This window comes from Pan troglodytes, chromosome 1, assembly GCF_028858775.2.
Source record: "Pan troglodytes isolate AG18354 chromosome 1, NHGRI_mPanTro3-v2.0_pri, whole genome shotgun sequence".
Classification (NCBI taxonomy): Eukaryota; Metazoa; Chordata; class Mammalia; order Primates; family Hominidae; genus Pan; species Pan troglodytes.
The window spans coordinates 12,580,642-12,598,755 of NC_072398.2; the positions used below are offsets into that span (position 1 = coordinate 12,580,642).

The following is an 18,114-nucleotide window of genomic DNA, read 5'->3' on the forward strand; positions in this document are numbered from 1 at the left end:
TACCTTATTCAGATTAGTGGTAAAACAGTGAAATGAAAGAATTCCCTTTAACTATGTCTTGGCAATCCAACTGTTTATCTTCCTGTTTTGAAATATACCTATTTTGGCCAGGCACGGTAGCTCACGCCTATAATCCCAGCATTTTGGGAGGCCGAGGCGGGTGGATCATCTGAGGACAGGAGTTCGAGACCAACCTGGCCAAAATGGTGAAACCTAATCTCTACTAAAGATACAAAAATTAGCCAGGCATGATGGCGGGCACCTGTAATCCTTCCTACTCGGGAGGCTGAAGCAGTAGAATTGCTTGAACCTGGGAAGCGGAGGTTGCAGTGAGCTGAGATTGTGCCACTGCACTCCAGCCTGGGCAACAGAGCAAGGCTCCGTCTCAAAAAAAAAAAAAAGAAATATGCCTATTTATTCCTACCCTTTATTGGATAAACAGTTCATATGAATAAAGTTTGTTTTTAGAGATAATGTTTCAAGGTAAGACATAGATAAAATTTAACTTTGTCTTTCCTTGTGAATAGTGATAAACCTCTTTAAAAATCCGACCAAAGCAGTTCTGTTAATCCTTTCCCCACCAAAATGCACACATAAACAAAACTTTTGCATATTAGGCAGAGGAATTCATATAACCCATGTTCAGAACCCTTAGTTTGTACTAGTTTTTGTTTCCTTTAACATTTCAGGAAATCCCCTCAGAATGGCACATTGAACTGATGTTAGACAGAGGGATCCCAGTGGAGCTGTGGGCACATTATGTAGAAGAGCTCAACAGCACTCAGAGGGTGGCCGTGGAGGACTCGGTTTTTCTTGTATTTTCCTTGAAAAAATTTATTTATGCACTGAAAGCTCCTAAATCTTTTCCTAAAGGTAAGATACAAGCTGTGAATCTTTTAAATGTGATACTCTGCAAAACTGAATGATTGACTCCACAATGACTGTTTGTCTTGAATAAAAAGCTCCCAGCATGTTCATGTAGGATCTAGCATCATTTCTCTTTCCATGTCCTTGTAGGTGATATATGGTGGAATCCTGAACAACTGAAAGAAGACAGCAGGGACTATCTGCACTTGCTCATTGGGCTGTTTGAGATGATGCTCAATGGTGCCGATGCTGTTCATTTCAGAGTTCTGATGAAACTTTTCATAAAGGTACAAGCCTCCTCCTTTTCAGGCGTACTGTACCCTTAAAGAAGATATGGCTGGCCTGCAATCCCAGCACTTTGGGAGGACGAGGCAGGCGGATCACTTGAGGTCAGGAGTTCGATACCAGCCTGGCCAACATAGTGAAACTCCATTTCTACGAAAAATACAAAAATTAGCCAGGCATGGTGATGGGGCCTGTAATCCCAGCCACTTGGGAGGCAGAGGCAGGAGAATTCGCTTGAACCCGGGAGGCAGAGATTGCAGTGAGCCGAGATCATACCACCGCACTCCAGCCTGGGTGACAGAGTGAGACTCTGTCTCAAAAAAAAAAAGATGGGCTGGGCGCAGTAGCTCACGCCTATAATCCGAGCACTTTGGGAGGCCGAGGTGGGCGGATCACGAGGTCGGGAAATCGAGACCATCCTGGCTAACATGGTGAAACGCCGTCTCTACGAAAAATACAAAAAAAATTAGCTGGGTGTGGTGGCGGGCTCCTGAAGTCCCAGCTACTCGGGAGGCTGAGGCAGGAGAATGGCATGAACCCGGGAGGCGGAGCTTGCAGTGAGCGGAGATCGCTCCACTGCACTCCAGCCTGGGCGACAGAGTGAGACTCCATCTCAAAAAATAAATAAATAAATAAAAAGATACTGTGGGTTATTTGGGTTATGACAGTTTATAATGTAAACAAAAGTAGACTTGTAAACAGTGAAGAGTATATAATAGTAAGCACAGGCCCTGTAAAAGAGTACAATCACAATACTAATCGGTAGGTTGAATAGAAACTAACATTGCTACACTCCTACTAATATGTTAGGCCCATTACTATATTTAAAAATAACAACAGCCCAGTCTTTTTGATTGGTTAATACCCATTTAAAAATGTGAATACTGATGTTCAGAGAGGTTATTTAGCACACGTGAAGTTACTCAGGAAATTTCATCCCCAGCACCAGTGACCTCCATGTTGCCAGGCCCAGTGGTCAGTTCCTGTTCTTGCCTGACTTGTTCTCTCTACAGCATTTGACATGGAGTTGGCATTGCTCAGCACATTGTTGAAGTATTTTCTTAATTAGGCGTCCCAGATACTGCTCTTGTCTTGGTTCTGTGTTTTCAAGTGCAAGGTTATAGTGAGGCTTCTGAATATCACTCTTCATTGACATCTTCCCAGTTCATTAAAACATGGAATGTGGAATAATTTGAAATGATTAGACAAAGCAAAACTTTGCCTTAAATTATTCGTTTCTTTATAATTGTACACTAGTGAGAAGAGGATTTGGAACCAGCTTATTTGAGTAAGAATTAAAAGTTTGCTTTTTTTTTTTTAAATTAGGTGCATCTAGAAGATGTTTTTCAGTTATTCAAGTTCTGTTCTGTTTTATGGACCTATGGTTCTAGCCTTTCAAATCCACTAAACTGCAGTGTGAAAACAGTGCTGCAGACTCAAGCTCTTTATGTGGGCTGTGCAATGCTTTCTTCTCAGAAGACACAGTGTAAACACCAACTGGCATCCATATCTTCTCCAGGTATTAAAAGTAACATTGTTATGTTTTGTCATGACCAACTGTTCATGCTTTCTCTATATGGTTTATGTAGTTTGGAAAGTTATAACTTAAAAAAAAAAATAGCAGAGAGCAGGCGCGGTATCTCACGCCTGTAATCCCAGCACTTTGGGAGGCCGAAGCAGGCAGATCATGAGGTCAGGAGATCAAGACCATCCTGGGCAACATGGTGAAACCCCGTCTCTACTAAAAATACAAAAATTAGCTGGGCGTGGTGGCGTGTGCCTGTAATCCCAGCTACTTGGGAGGCTGAGGCTGGAGAATTGCTTGAACCAGGGAGTTGGAGGTTGCAGTGAGCCGAGATTGTGCCACTGCACTCCAGCCTGGTGACACAGCGAGACTCCATCTCAAAAAAAAAAAAAAAAAAAAAAAAAATCGATAAAGGCCAGGCGAGGTGGCTTACACCTATAGTCTCAGCACTTTGGGAGGCTAAGGCAGGAGGATCACTTGAGGCCAAGAGTTCAAGACCAGTTTGGACAACGTGATGAGATCCTGCCTCTACAAAAAATACAAAAATTAGCTGGGCGTGATGGTGCATGCCTGTAGTCCCAGCTACTCAGTTGCCTGAGGTAGGCGGATGGCTTGTGCCTGGGAGGTCAAGGCTGCAGTGAGCTGTGATTGCACCACTGCACTCCAAACTGGGCAACAGAGCAAGACCCTGTCTCAAAAAAAAAAAAAAAAAAAAAGGGCTGTACATCTGTACATATTTCTGGTTACTTCTAAGTATTGCTTTTAAGTTACTGGCACTAGCAAAATCTCACCAAACACAAAAGTTTAATAATAGAAGTGGCAGGTGATTATATGAGTTCTTAATAATCAGCTATTCATTTTCTGAGGTGTAGCAGCAATGGGTTAGATATGGAAGTCACATCATCATAATACAATTTAATAATGAACTAACAAAAACAAAACCCTCCTGCATTTATCTCTTTTATCAAGCATAAATCATATTCAGGTTCGGCATTCGCTAATGAAATAACTGAAAGTTAAGTTTTTTTATAATGTAGAATTGCAAATTTTGCAAAAGATGCAGAATTTCATGAAACAATGCGATATTGAAAAGTGGGTTGACTTACAGAGCTATTGACATGAGGGGATGTGGCAGAATTAGATCAGAGAAGAATGGTTGAAGATGAAAAAATTGATTAGAATAATGGACATGATTAATGCTTCAAACTGTAATGTTATTAATATCAGAGGCATAGGAGTGGCCCTGGGGAAATTTGAAGATGTCCTTGGTTTTTTTTTGTTTTGTTTCTTGTTGTTTTTTTTTTTTAATTCCAAAATTACTCTTTGTAAATGTTCTGTGAAAGCAAGTTAGATGATCGTATACTTTTCCCTGAACAATTCCTCAGTGTTTATTTTTTGTTAGTTCTTTGAAAGAGCACATAATTACATTTGTAACCAAATTTTGTTACATTTAAAGTAGATATGTAATTTCAAGTTTTATTTCTAAAATAAAATTCCACAAAAGTAATTTTTTATTCGCTTACAAAATTTCGGTCTTTATTTTAGGCGAGTTTACTGTTAAGGTTTTTCTAGTTATATTTGGATAAGAACAACTCTATACATTTTTTAACTTTAATTTTTCAATTAATATGGACATCTTTCCATATTAATAAATGGAAAAATTTATCTTTTTACAACTGTCTGCAGAGTATTCCATTGTATGGAGATAGCAATTTATTAAAATAGTTATTTTCTGCTAAACTTGTGGGTTTTCAAAAAGGTACATATATTTTATTTAGAGATAACTATTTCTGTTTTCCAATTTGGTATTAAATGTTTACTGTCCTTTGACAGTGGCCTCTGAGTCATATATGTCATTTTGACTGTAAATAGCAAGATGGAAGAACTTCAGTTTTCCATTGGTATTGCCCTTTGTGGGCATGCTTGTGTGGAAGAATTTGGGCTTTGTGAAAAAGATACATTGCAGCTGCAGGGGGCTGGGAGGGTCTTTTTTTCTGTGGGGACACTGAATAAACAGTTGTATGCCTGCATTTTCACTGCAGCCCATCACATGAGGTCAGGTGTGGAATTTTCCACTTGTGTCATATTGGTGCTCCGAAAATTTGAGATTTTGGAATTTTTGGATCAAGGTTGCTCAACCTGTATGAACTTCTTAGGCAGGTTTGAAAGCTTGTCAAGCTTTATCTTAGTATTTCAGAAATGGAAAGTATAATGGAAAATTTCTAGCAAAATATAAATGACCGTAGTTTGCTGCAGTAGATATGAAATAAAGCTTAAATAACTAATTACTGTAAAAGGAATTTAGATATCTCTTTGTTCCAAAGACATCTTTTTAAAAACCCTAGCGCAGTTGGTCTCACAGATGCATTCCTACTAGATCTTTGAAGCAGATTTTTTCAATGTTGTTGAACTGGGCAGGGCATAGAGAAGGGAAGCTTCCAGATTCTTTATTTAAAACTGGCATAACATTGAAAATTGAGAAAGCCTTCAGACAAAAACTATAGGTCATGTTGCTTTGAATAATATTATGTAAAAATCCTAAAGAAAATATTCGCAAATAGGCTCTAGCAGCACATTTATAAAAATCATTTACCTAGCTAGAGTTCATGCCCAGAATATAAAATTGGTTCAGTAAAGGGAACTATGTTAATATAATTGACTGTATCAGTGAAGGACAAAACCCATAAAGTGTCCAAAGATTTGAAAAGGCATTAGCCAAAAATCAGTAATCCTGATTGACAGCAGAATAAGAGTAACATGATCAAAAATTCCTCAAATCAAAAGCTAGCGTTTTCACTTCATAATTGGGAAAACAAAGGCATTCCTGCTGAAATCATCACTCTCATTGAACATGATTCTAGAAGTACTAGCCGGCAGAAATAGACAAGTTTCAAATACTTATGGAATGTATGAATATAATAAAGGCAAAATCAAAGATCTGTGAGATGGTTATGTGGATTGTTAAATGGGACATCTGGCTATCCATTTGGAAACATTAGGAAGTTTGACTCCAGCCTCATTCCTTAGATAGAAATTTCATGTGAACTAAAGATTTAACATAAACTTAGCTCTGGCATTAGAAGAAAGCATGAGGTACATATGATCTCTCCCTCTAAATATAGAGAGAGATACTTTCTAAATTCACTTAGAGTGAGGAGGGCCTTTCTAAGCACCAGAAAAAAAGTAGAAGAAAAATTTTACTCTAACATTTCTCTATCAAAAAGTAAAATCAAAACACACCAGTCTGGGACCAAATATTTGTAGAGTACGATGCACAGGTGGGTAATTTCCCGTGCACGCTTGTACAAGGCTGTATGTGCAGCGGTGTTTGTTGCAGCATTGTTTTGATGACAAAAGAATAGAAACAACCTAAACTTTACCAGTAAGGTACCGGTTTTTAAAATATGGAAAATACATTGGAGTATACTTTACAATTAAAAAAGAATGATTTGGCCGGGTTTGATGGCTCACACCTATAATCCCAGCACTTTGGGAGGCCGAGGTGGGCGGATCACCTGAGGTTGGGAGTTCGAGACCAGCCTGACCAACATGAAGAAACCCCGTCTCTACTAAAAATACAAAATTAGCTGGATGTGGTGGCGCGTGCCTGTAATCCCAGCTACTTGGGAGGCTGAGGCAGGAGAATCACTTGAATCCAGGAGGCAGAGGTTGCAGTGAGCTGAGATCGTGCCATTGCACTCCAGCCTGGGCAACAAGAGGAAAACTCCATCTGAAAAAAAAAAAAAAAAAGAATGATGTAATTTGGATATGTATGTACTTATGGAAAACACTCGCAAGAGTTTAGATGTGTCTGTAATCCCAGCACTTTGGGAGGCCAAGGTGGGTGGCTCACTTGAGGTCAGGAGTTCGAAACCAGCCTGGCCAACATGGTGAAACCCAGTCTCTACTAACAATACCAAAATTAGCCAGGCGTGTGGCGTGCACCTGTAATCCCAGCTGCTCAAGAGGCTGAGGCAGGAGAATTGCTTGAACCCAGGAGGCGGAGGTTGCAGTGAGCCGAGATTGCACCATTGCACAATGTCCAGCTCATATGTGATAGTAGTTGGTGTAGAACAGAGTTTATAGTATGCTCTTATTTGTGTATTTTCAAAAGAATGCACCAGGTAACATATGCCTAACCTTTCTCTGGAATATTAAATATTCAAACAGTGAACAGAGAAGGAGTTTGAATTCGAAGGGAAACTTTGGTACTATGTAAATTTTGTACTGTTTCAGTTTTTAAAATTGTTTCTTAAATTTTTTTTTCCTTTGATTTTAGTGGTGACATCTTTACTCATTAACCTGGGAAGCCCCATAAAAGAAGTTCGTAGGGCTGCCATTCAGTGTCTCCAGGCCCTCAGTGGAGTGGCATCCCCGTTTTATCTGATAATAGATCATTTGATTTCTAAAGCAGAGGAGATCACTTCAGATGATGCCTATGTTATTCAGGTAAGCTCGTTAGCAAAGAAGATTGAGTGTGTTCATGCCTGTGTGTACTGGAGCAATTTTCTCCATTCTCGACATTTCACTGTGTAGGGATTTTGATGGACTAAGTCATTGGATTTAGGAACTGATAGGTCAATATCTGTACATCTGTGTCCCCTACTTTTGAAAAGATAGCAATGTCATATTACAATTTTGCTCTTTTCATTGGATAAAGGATTAGTGTGTAGCTTTTCATAGTAAGCCAACTGTGTGTTTTTAATAACGTTTCTTATTAAGGTTTTAAGGAGAAATGGAAAATTATAAACAATGTCACATCATTTGGGTAAGAGTCTTCCGTAATTAATATATTTAGCCTTTGTAGTTTCTTAACCCTTTTTTATCCAATTTTCTTTTTGGTATCTTAGGATTTGGCTACTTTATTTGAGGAACTACAGAGAGAAAAGAAACTGAAATCTCATCAGAAGTTGTCTGAAACTTTGAAAAACTTACTTAGTTGTGTATATAGTTGCCCATCTTATATAGCAAAAGATTTGATGAAAGTACTTCAGGGAGTCAACGGTGAGGTATGTGCCATTTAAGTGGATTGTACATTCCTGTGATGTTACTAAAGAATTGTTGTAACTGCTTGTGGGTGAAGAAGACAATTGTAAGAGTTACATGTGTGCACTCAGAAGAGATAAATGTAATATTAATTTGAGAGGGGGATGAGCTGAGGTAGAGAAAAACAGATACAAGATACAAAGACAAGTACTGGTGAGTTTCTTTTTATTTTAAAATTAAATGTGTTGTCCCTGTCTAATCATTAAGTTTATTTTAAATGAACTTAACAGTCTCGTGTCTCATGGGGCTGCACTGTTGAAAGAAGCTGTTGGTTCATCTCTGTTTTTCAAGTGAAAATTCTATACAAAGGAATATGTTTGGACACGAGTCTATGAAAATTCCAAAATCATTTGCTCGTTTATTATATATATTTAGAACTTTCATTGTGTTTTCAAAGAAGCTTGTGTTACAAAAGAAAGCAGTTGTGAAACACTTGTTGATGTGATGGCATGTGCTGACCAACATAAAAAAGGTTCTTTCATCCCAGTGTTACAGAAATGCCTGTGTGCTTCATCAGTCCTAGACTGACTGCGGGCTTAGAGAACTAAAATGAGTCAAATGGATTGAAGACCATTTGATTACACTTTCTTGGTAGGAACAAACAGGTTGCATTCAGCCCTTAGTTGTCCCTGGTATAGTTTAAATTAATAATTGACAAATTTCTTGGGTAAAGGACCAGATAGGAAATCTTTTATGCTTTCGGGGCCACACAGTCTCTGTTGCAGCTACTCATCTCTGCAGTTGTATCAGGAAAGCAGCCACAGACAGGGTGTAAACAAATGAGCATGGCTGTGTTTCAGTAAATAAAATTTACAAAAACAGGTGGTCTGTTGAATTTGACCTGCAAGCCATAATTTGCTGGCCCCTAGTTTAGCAGTTAAAGGTTTACATACATAATTTGAATTAATATTAATTATACCAAGTTGGAAACATTGAAGGATGCGTACAGTGTTTTAGGGAATCTTAAACTTTATTTTTATTCTCTAAAGTTTTAGTTTGTGTTTTCTGTTCTCAAGTCTTGAGGAATGCTCACAGATTATCTTTCTGCTCATCTCTGAAGGGTTTAGCACTTTTGAGCATTACCCATGAACTGTCAGAAAGGACCTGAGTGCCTTAGTGTGAATTAATAGCTGTCTCCATGTCTAAGAAGTTACCATCATTGGGTTTTTTCCTCCAGGCTAAACTCCCATCTTCCAGCAGGCTTTGAGTGTCTCTGTAGAGTGAGCAAAAACATATCAGTATACGTAACTATTTACTACTAAGTCTTTCGATCTTTAGATGGTGCTTTCTCAGCTATTGCCTATGGCCGAACAACTGCTAGAAAAGATCCAGAAGGAGCCCACAGCTGTGCTGAAAGATGAGGCCATGGTTCTGCATCTCACTCTGGGAAAGTATAATGAATTTTCAGTTTCCCTTTTAAATGAGGATCCGAAGAGTCTAGATATATTTATAAAAGCTGTGCACACAACAAAGGAACTTTACGCAGGAATGCCAACCATTCAGATCACAGCCCTTGAAAAGGTCAGTGATCTCTTTCAGAAACTAAGGCATAGCATGTTCAAGCATTTAAAGGTAGAAGGCAACAGGAACAGCGTTAAAAAAAAAAAAAAATTAATATTTTATTTGGAGAAGATAGTTACAGGTGGACTAGACATGTTTTAAAGGAAAATGATGTATTTGACCCATTTTTGAAAACTGAACGTTGTACATGGGTCATTAAAAAGAATTGCATTTTAACTGACAAAATTAAATGGGAAACAATTTTGTATTTTGAGAGAGGTTGATATAAAAATTATTTCTGGAATTTAAACTTGTTCACTGAACTCAGTTGCCTTTTTTCTACCCCCTCTAGATTACAAAACCATTTTTTGCAGCCATATCAGATGAAAAAGTTCAGCAGAAGCTTTTAAGAATGTTGTTTGATTTATTGGTGAACTGTAAAAACTCACATTGTGCTCAGACTGTCAGCAGTGTTTTTAAAGGGGTAAGCTGCAAACTTCTTGTAATTTTTTTATTAATGTTTATAGTCTCTTCCAAGGGACACCATGTTTAAGAGTCCTGTATTTTATAGTGCTTGTAAGAGGTCAGATGTTACCATTAACAAAAATCATGGGAAAGTAAGTCATAGGCATAAAATAAAAATTTTAAATCTTTACCATTATTTTATTTTATGAAGTATTTGTTGATAATTTTAACCAGATAGGATGTGTAGGAATATGTGTGTGTGTGATCTTTCTCATATTAGACGGAAGCTACCTATTCCTTTATGCAAGGAATAGGAATGAGTCAGTGGCTCAGTATTGAACTGGGTAACATTATTCTACTTAATTTAAATAGTTGTTTAATGACATATAATGGAATTGAAATTCTGCTTGTTGGTTTTATACATATATTGAAACCTAGTTATTATCAGAATAGCCACCTGGTTATTCTCTTTTTTGAATATAGAATAATACAAAGTTCTAGTATCTAGATTCAGCAGTTCTCAGAATTTTAACATATTAATCTTTTTTCCTTCTTTTTCTTTGCTGAAATATTTTAAAGTAAATCTCAAAATGTCATGCGCTTTCATCCCTCTGTACTTCAGTGTGCATCTTTTGAAAAGTGGATATGACTACAATGCCATTAGAAGTAAAAAAAAATAATTCCTTGGTATTATCTAATACCTAGTTCATAATCATATTTCCATGGTTATCGCAAAAGTATTTTTTATAGTTGTTTTCTTTGAATCAGAATCCAAAGATTTAGTTGTGATGTTAGAACCTTATAAAAAGAGATATCTGGATCCCACCCCATATCTAAAGAATCTCTGGGGCAATAAATCTGTTTTTGTGCATGTGTGTATATGTCTTATTCCTTCCTAGCTGATTAGAATATACATATCTGATCCGGCACTTGGAAACAATCGGTATGGATGATTCTGTATTGCATTACTAGTTGTCCACTCTAAGGGATGAACGTGAAATTGAGTGACTCTGGACTGGAGAAGTGATACTGTATCATAATCAAGACAAGTGCAGGGCTGTAACTTGAGACTCCCAAGACAAATTGTATAGAAAGCAAGTGCATGGTAGTAGGAGAGCTTGGTTAAAATGAAAATCTGAAGTTGAATTTATGTTGGCTAGAGCTTTTAGTGTATACTCTTCCCTACTTTGCTTTCTTCTCATTCTGGTTTTTCAAGAAGTCTGTAACAAGGTAGTAGCATCCAATGCTGGTGGGGGTTCAGATGCATATCCAGTAAGTCATTCTTCCCTCTTAATTGAATAAATCAATCCTAGGGGTTAACATTTATTGCTCTAATTTTATCCCAATGGATTATATCATCAACTCTTCTTCCTTCAATATTTCAGATTTCCGTTAATGCTGAACAAGTCCGAATAGAACTGGAGCCACCAGATAAAGCTAAACCCTTGGGCACAGTTCAGCAAAAAAGAAGGCAAAAAATGCAGCAGAAGTAAGAGCTACAAATGCATTGAGCACATGCTGTTGTTCCCTGACTCTGAATGTTATGAAACCATTGGAACTTTTTGATACCCATCAATTTGCTATAATCAGGCACAATGGTTTTTACTTAGCACATGATAGAGTTTGCTTTTCCAACGTTTTGTCTTCTCCATTTTCCAGAAAATCACAAGATCTAGAATCTGTTCAGGAAGTTGGAGGTTCTTACTGGCAAAGAGTAACTCTCATCCTGGAATTACTGCAGCACAAAAAGAAGCTCAGAAGTCCTCAGATATTGGTGCCAACTCTTTTTAACTTGCTATCAAGGTAATGACACTTGGCTTTGATCTGTGAGAGAATAGGACTCTAATTCTTGCCCATCTTATCTAACATTCTCTTTTCAACATACTCTTCTCTTGTTTAGATAGTCTGTAAAATAAAGCAAGCACTATAGGTGAAATTAAAAGGTTGGTTTTAGGTATCCATTGCTGGTGCCCCAAACTGACCTTAGTGTCCTGTGTCATGTAGTAAATGGCCACTCACTGTACAGCCTACTTTCCTCTGAACTTTTCAGTAGCATGCCTGGGACGTCATTACTTGCATTTCAAGATATAGTGTTGAATTTATATAGATATAGATATGTGTGTATATAGTGTTTGCTATCTAAATATATTTTCATATATATAGATGTATATATTCTATATACGTAGATTTGTGTGTGTGTGTGTAAATTGAGTATGAATTGTAGCGTGTGCTTTCATGTGAAAGGCAAAGTAATTCTGAAAGTTGTCCTGTAAGATTCCAGATAGGCTAATGGAAAGTGCAATAGAGAGGACGTGGAATTTGACATAGCGCCTGTCTATATGAGAGAAAATTAGAGTTAGAAATGTTATATCTTATTTCTAGACTTCATGTTTAATGATAGTATTTTAGTTATTCCTTATTGAATGAGTTCTGGACAATGGCCATTAATGTAACAATGAATTGTACAACTTTTACATTTCCCATCATTTCTCTTTTGGGTGTCCTGAAGATGTTTAGAACCCTTGCCACAAGAGCAGGGAAATATGGAATACACCAAACAATTAATTCTTAGTTGTCTGCTCAACATCTGCCAAAAACTATCTCCAGATGGTGGCAAAATACCCAAAGGTAGGTACTTTTTGGAAGGAAAGGTTAGAAAAATTATCTACTTTGAGTGTGAGTGTACCTGCCACTTAGGGTTTTTGTCTTTCTCACCATTGTAGATATTTTAGATGAGGAGAAGTTCAATGTGGAGTTGATAGTTCAGTGCATCCGCCTTTCGGAGATGCCGCAGACCCATCACCATGCCCTTTTACTTTTGGGCACTGTTGCTGGAATATTTCCGGTAAGCGTTAATGATATAAGATTTTAGCAGATATTTCAGATATTTTTCTTCCACAGAAATGCACTGGCACCTATTGATTTTAAATTTAATCAGTTAGGCTTTGGAATCTTCCAGCACTGGTGAGACTCTCAGCCCTGCCTCTTCATAGCTGGGACTGTATGAGCCAGTTGATCTTGCTAAGCTTTGGTTTCCCTTTTTATCAAGTGGGAATAATAACCTTCTTCACTGGATTGTTGGGGGAATTCAGTTGGATAATTTGTGGTTAGTACTTAGCATAATACCTGGCACACTATCTATCTAATAAAACAGTAGGTATTGGTGTTAATTGGGAAAAGTTAATATCTCATTTATCCTCAAGTAATCCTCAAAATAACCTTTAACCAGTGACTTAAGAAAATTAATTTGATCATAAACTATGTCATTTAAAGAAATCATGTCCCTTTTATGAAAAATATCATTTAAACATTTGTAAAGAGATTGAAGCTATTTTCATATTGAGGATTTGAGTCAGAGCTCCTTAACCTGGGGTTCTCCATGAGCTTTAGGGGATCTTAATCTACTGAAATCATATGCAAAGTTTTATCTATATGGGATTTTTTTTTTCTTGTAAGAGAGTCTGTGCTTCTCAAAGGGGTTGATAATCCAGAAACTTTTAAGAATCATTAATATTTTTTCTGTTTTTATTGAAATATAGTTCAGATGCCATAAAATTCACCCATTTAAAGTATACAATTAAGTGATTTTAGTATATTTACGAAGTTTGTGTAATCACCACCACGATCTACTTGAAGAGTATTTTCATCACCCCAGAAAAGAAACCCTACACCCATTAACTGTCACTCTTCCTCTCCCTCCTCCCTGCCGCTGCCACCGTCACCACCAGCACCACCACCACCACCATGACCACCACCCTGCTCCTGGCCACTAGTAATCCATTTTCTGTCTCTATCAATCTGCCTATGCTGGACATGTCATATAAATTGAGTCATACAATATGTGGCCCTCTGTGTCTGGTTTCTTTTGCTTAGCATAATGTTTTTGTTTGTTTGTTTGTTTTGAGACGGAGTCTCGCTCTGTTGCCGAGGCTGGAGTGCAGTGGCGCGATCTCAGCTCACTGCAAGCTCTGCCTCTTGGGTTCATGCCATTCTCCTGCCTCAGCCTCCCGAGTAGCTGGGACTACAGGCACCTGCCACCACGCCCGGCTAATTTTTTTGTATTTTTAGTAGAGACGGGGTTTCATCGTGTTAGCCAGGATGGTCTCGATCTCCTGATGTCATGATCCGCCCGCCTCGGCCTCCCAAAGTGCTGGAACTACAGGCGTGAGCCACCGTGCCCGGCTGCTTAGCATAATGTTTTTGAGGTTCATTCTTGTTGAAGCTTGAATCCGTATTCCTTTTATGACTGAATAATATTGTTGTATGTGTATGCCACATTTTGTTTATCTGTTCATCGGTTGATGGACATTTGGGTTGTTTCTACTGTGGGGCTATTATAAATTATGTTGCTATGAATATTGTAGACATGGTTTTGTGTGGACATGTTTTCATATCTCCTGGGTATATATACCTAGGAGTGGAATTGTTGGGTCACACGGAATTTTATGTTTAGCTTTGGAGTAACTTGCAAGACTATTTTCCATAGTGGCCACACCATTTTGCTTCCACCAGCAGCCTGTAAAGTTCCCAATTTCTTCACATCCTTGCCAGTACTTGCTACTGTCTTTTTTATCGCCATTCTAGTGGGTGTGAAGTAGTATTTGTGCTTATATTCTTTTCGTATGAATTTTTTCTTTGAAGAAATGTCTTTTCAAATCCTTTGCCTGTTTTTTAATCAGGTTATTTCTCTTTTTATTGGTGAGTTGTAATGAATCGTTGAAATGGAAAATGTTAGCCTGAGCAGGAATATCACTTGTGGCCAGGAGTTCAAGACCAGCCTGGGTAACATAGTGAGACCCCATCCTTACAAAACAGAAAAGGAAAAAAAATTAGCTGGGCAGGGTAGCATGCACCTGTAGTCCTAGCTACTCAGGAGGCTGAGGTGGAAGGATTGCTTGAGCTTAGGAGTCCAAGGTTTCAGTGAACTGTGATCACACAACTGCACTGCATCCCAGCCTGAATGACGGAGCGAGACGCTATCTCTTAAAAAAAAAATTAGTAGAAATTAATAGAAATAAAAAATGTTGATAGTTGTGTTTTCTTTCAGGATAAAGTTTTACACAATATCATGTCTATTTTTACATTTATGGGAGCCAATGTCATGCGCCTAGATGATACTTACAGTTTTCAAGTTATTAACAAGACAGTGAAAATGGTTATTCCCGCACTTATTCAGGTAAGGTCTCTTTATACCATCGTGGGGTTTCTTTTTTTAATTTAAAAATTTTGCATATAAATGACATTAAAAGCCTTTTTTTTAGTTTTTTTTTTTTTAAATATCCTCAACAATTGTATAAAAGCCTTTCTGAAATGCTCAAGTACATTGCCCTTAAGTTTTAGAACACTGAAGCTAAGAAGAGTCTTGGCAATGTCTTTCTCAATAATATAAACAAACGTGTTATAGCCGGTTCTGCTGTGCTGTGAGTGTGTTACTGTAAGTGTCTTAACATCATTCGGGTGGGGTAAATTGACGTCCACCATCTATTTCAGGACATTGCATCAGTTTGATAATACCTTCTTACATGTTGATGAGGCTAGGAACTTTTAGAGCTACAGTGACAAATTTGTTAACATGCAGTTTAGCAAATGTTTACCAAGCATTCTCTAAGAGCTAAACTCAGAGAGAGAGGTGAGATGTTCTCTCTCCCAGTAAGGAATGAACAATTCAAAAGTTAAAAGTAGCCTCAAGAGTAAAAGAGCTTGTTCATCTACTTGAGTTGTCTATGTACCCTTCACTCGTTAATTAATGTCTTTTCTCATGCTATTGACCATCTGAGGGATGACCATATTCAGCACCTTCTTTTAACCTTAGTATTAGATTGGTGTTCTCAGTGTCCACCAAGTTGGCAAGTATAGGATATATACCTAAAAAGAAAAATAATAATATGCATTCATATGATCAGTGCCAGTCGAATAAGTAAATGCTAAAGAGTTCAGAATAGGGGAAAGTCTATATGGGCCAGGATGACCAGAAAGTTCTATAAGAAATAGAATTTGTACCGGTGTGAAAGAAGGATGGGATTTGTTCAGTGATGGCAGAGCCAATAGTATGAGAAAAGGCATGATCTAGGAATGTGCACAGCATGTTTGAAGAATGTAATGGTGATTGATTGATGGAGAGCAGAGGGTTGAGACAGGTAGACGTTGGTTTATTCATTCATTCAAGTGTTTTCTGTCATTCTTTCTGTCATTTATTCAACTATATTTTGATCACCAATACCTGGAGTAAAATGGTTCAAACTTTATTCTGAAAGCAGCAGGAAGTTGTTGGCCTTTTCTGTGCTCTGCTTATCTTCATTCTTCTTGAGGCACAACCCAAATCCTGCGTGATTTGTGCAGCCTTCCCAGGCAGTCTAAGCAGACTTGCTATCAGTGTCACATATTTGGCATCTGCCATTACTGCCTCCTGTTATCTTCTCACACATGTATTGTTTCTTTTGTTTGTTTGTTTGAGACAGAGTTTTGCTCTTGTTGCCCAGGCTAGAGTGCGATGGCATGATCTTGGGTCACTGCAACCTCTGCCTCCTGGTTTCAAGTGATTCTCCTGCCTCAGCCTCCTGAGTAGCTGGGACTACAGGCACGCACCACCACGCCCGGCTAATTTTGTATTTTTAGTAGAGATGGGTTTAACCATGTTGGCCTGGCTGGTCTTGAACTCCTGACCTTAGGTGATCTGCCCAGCTTGGCCTCCCAAAGTGTTGGGATTACAGGCGTGAGCCACTGCGCCCAGCCATGTATCCTGTTTCATACAGTAAATAAATCTCCTTTGGGGCAGGGCTCATATCGTACACTTTGTATTCCCCTTGGGGCTAAGTAGCGCTTGGGACATGACAGGTACTTACTGAATATTTATTGTTAGGCCTTTGATTATTAAAACTCTTGTGGCTGAGTGTGGTGGCATGCACCTGTAACACCAGCACTTTGGGAGGCTGAGGTGGGATTATTTGAGGCCAGGAGTTTGAGAACAGCCCGGTCAACATAGCAAAACCCCGTCTCTACAAAAATTTTTAAAAAGTGGTGGTGGGGTCCTGGGATGTCCCAGCTTCTTCGGAGGCTGGGGCAGGAGGATCTCTTTGAGCTCAGGAGATCCAGGCTGCGGTGAGATATGATCACACCACTGCACTTCAGCCTGGGCCACGGAGAAAGACCCTGTCTCTAAAAAAATAAATAAAATTCTTCTGGCAATTTCTTGGGGCCCATCTAAAAGCCTTATCTTGTTCACCTAAACTTGTTTTGTGGAAGATTACTTGCACCTACTCATTGTCTCTGCTTGCTGTTTTGCAGTCTGATAGTGGAGATTCTATAGAAGTTTCAAGAAATGTTGAAGAGATTGTGGTAAAAATCATTAGTGTATTTGTGGATGCGCTGCCACACGTCCCGGAGCACAGGCGCCTGCCCATCCTTGTTCAACTTGTTGATACACTGGGTGCAGAGAAATTCCTCTGGATTCTCCTTATCTTGCTTTTTGAACAGTATGTCACAAAAACAGTGCTGGCGGCTGCCTATGGCGAAAAGGTCAGAACCTAGGGTGGGAAGATAAGGAAAATGGTGATTTCTCACACAGATTTTATGATATTGTCCAGTTTAAACATGGGGCTGATGATGCCTAAGTGTGTTATTTAGAACCTTTTCGCTCAGAACCTTTTTCAAAAAGGTTTTTGGCATTTTTAAAAATTGCATTCAGAGCCCATAGCACTCTGAATATCCTCAGTTGCAGCAAAACATCTTCTGAAGGCGAATTAACTTTTCTGAGAAACAGATCTGGTGCCACGCAAGTGGTTCTCTTTTAAGCCCAGCAGAGTATGGCTGAAGAGTAATGAAACAGTGTCTCTTCAAAGCGGTTTTGAAGGCAGTTTGTGGGGAAATAGAGGAGCGTCCGTGTCCCTGAAGTCAGTAAGACACTAACACGGGTGATTGTTTGGATAAAGCCCTGTTTGGATAAGTCGAGGACCGTTTTTAAATGACTTCTTAGACATGGGATCTGGGAGTAGATCTCGACCCACTCTAAATAAAGTAGTATACTCTGTTCTGCTAGAAATCCTAACGCACATTATCCTGAAATTATGCCTTCACAATTCCTAAGTACAGATTTGTTACCTTTTTCTTTTTCTACACAGGATGCTATTTTAGAAGCAGACACTGAATTTTGGTTTTCAGTCTGTTGTGAGTTTAGTGTCCAGCATCAGATACAAAGCTTGATGAATATCCTCCAGTACTTACTAAAGCTGCCAGAGGAAAAAGAAGGTAAGCGTAGATCAGGTGTCACTTACTGTTCAATCTGAAAGCTAAAGAGAAACAGAAGAGAATGCAGGTTATCCTTAGTACATCTTCAGAAGGATTTTTAAAGTAAGTTAATCATTTTAATTTGATTGTGTAGTTTCTTGAATCCTTATGGAAAATAGTCGGAATTCCATTTGCCATTCCTC

At 38.5% G+C, this 18,114-nt stretch overlaps 1 protein-coding gene across 2 annotated transcripts in view; it reads left to right on the top strand.

The window, feature by feature from the left end:
* HEATR1 (HEAT repeat containing 1) overlaps positions 1-18,114 on the top strand; it is a 53,903-nt gene that overhangs the window by 20,707 nt on the left and 15,082 nt on the right. For both annotated transcript variants that reach the window (XM_001157116.8, XM_063809640.1), the window contains 14 exons: positions 690-873; positions 1,018-1,154; positions 2,479-2,671; positions 6,957-7,126; positions 7,528-7,686; positions 9,002-9,244; positions 9,576-9,707; positions 11,074-11,177; positions 11,348-11,491; positions 12,198-12,316; positions 12,412-12,533; positions 14,736-14,864; positions 16,973-17,203; positions 17,806-17,932. In XM_001157116.8, coding sequence (XP_001157116.3) covers positions 690-873; positions 1,018-1,154; positions 2,479-2,671; positions 6,957-7,126; positions 7,528-7,686; positions 9,002-9,244; positions 9,576-9,707; positions 11,074-11,177; positions 11,348-11,491; positions 12,198-12,316; positions 12,412-12,533; positions 14,736-14,864; positions 16,973-17,203; positions 17,806-17,932 — 2,194 coding nt within the window. The remainder of the gene's footprint in view (positions 1-689; positions 874-1,017; positions 1,155-2,478; positions 2,672-6,956; positions 7,127-7,527; positions 7,687-9,001; positions 9,245-9,575; positions 9,708-11,073; positions 11,178-11,347; positions 11,492-12,197; positions 12,317-12,411; positions 12,534-14,735; positions 14,865-16,972; positions 17,204-17,805; positions 17,933-18,114) is intronic.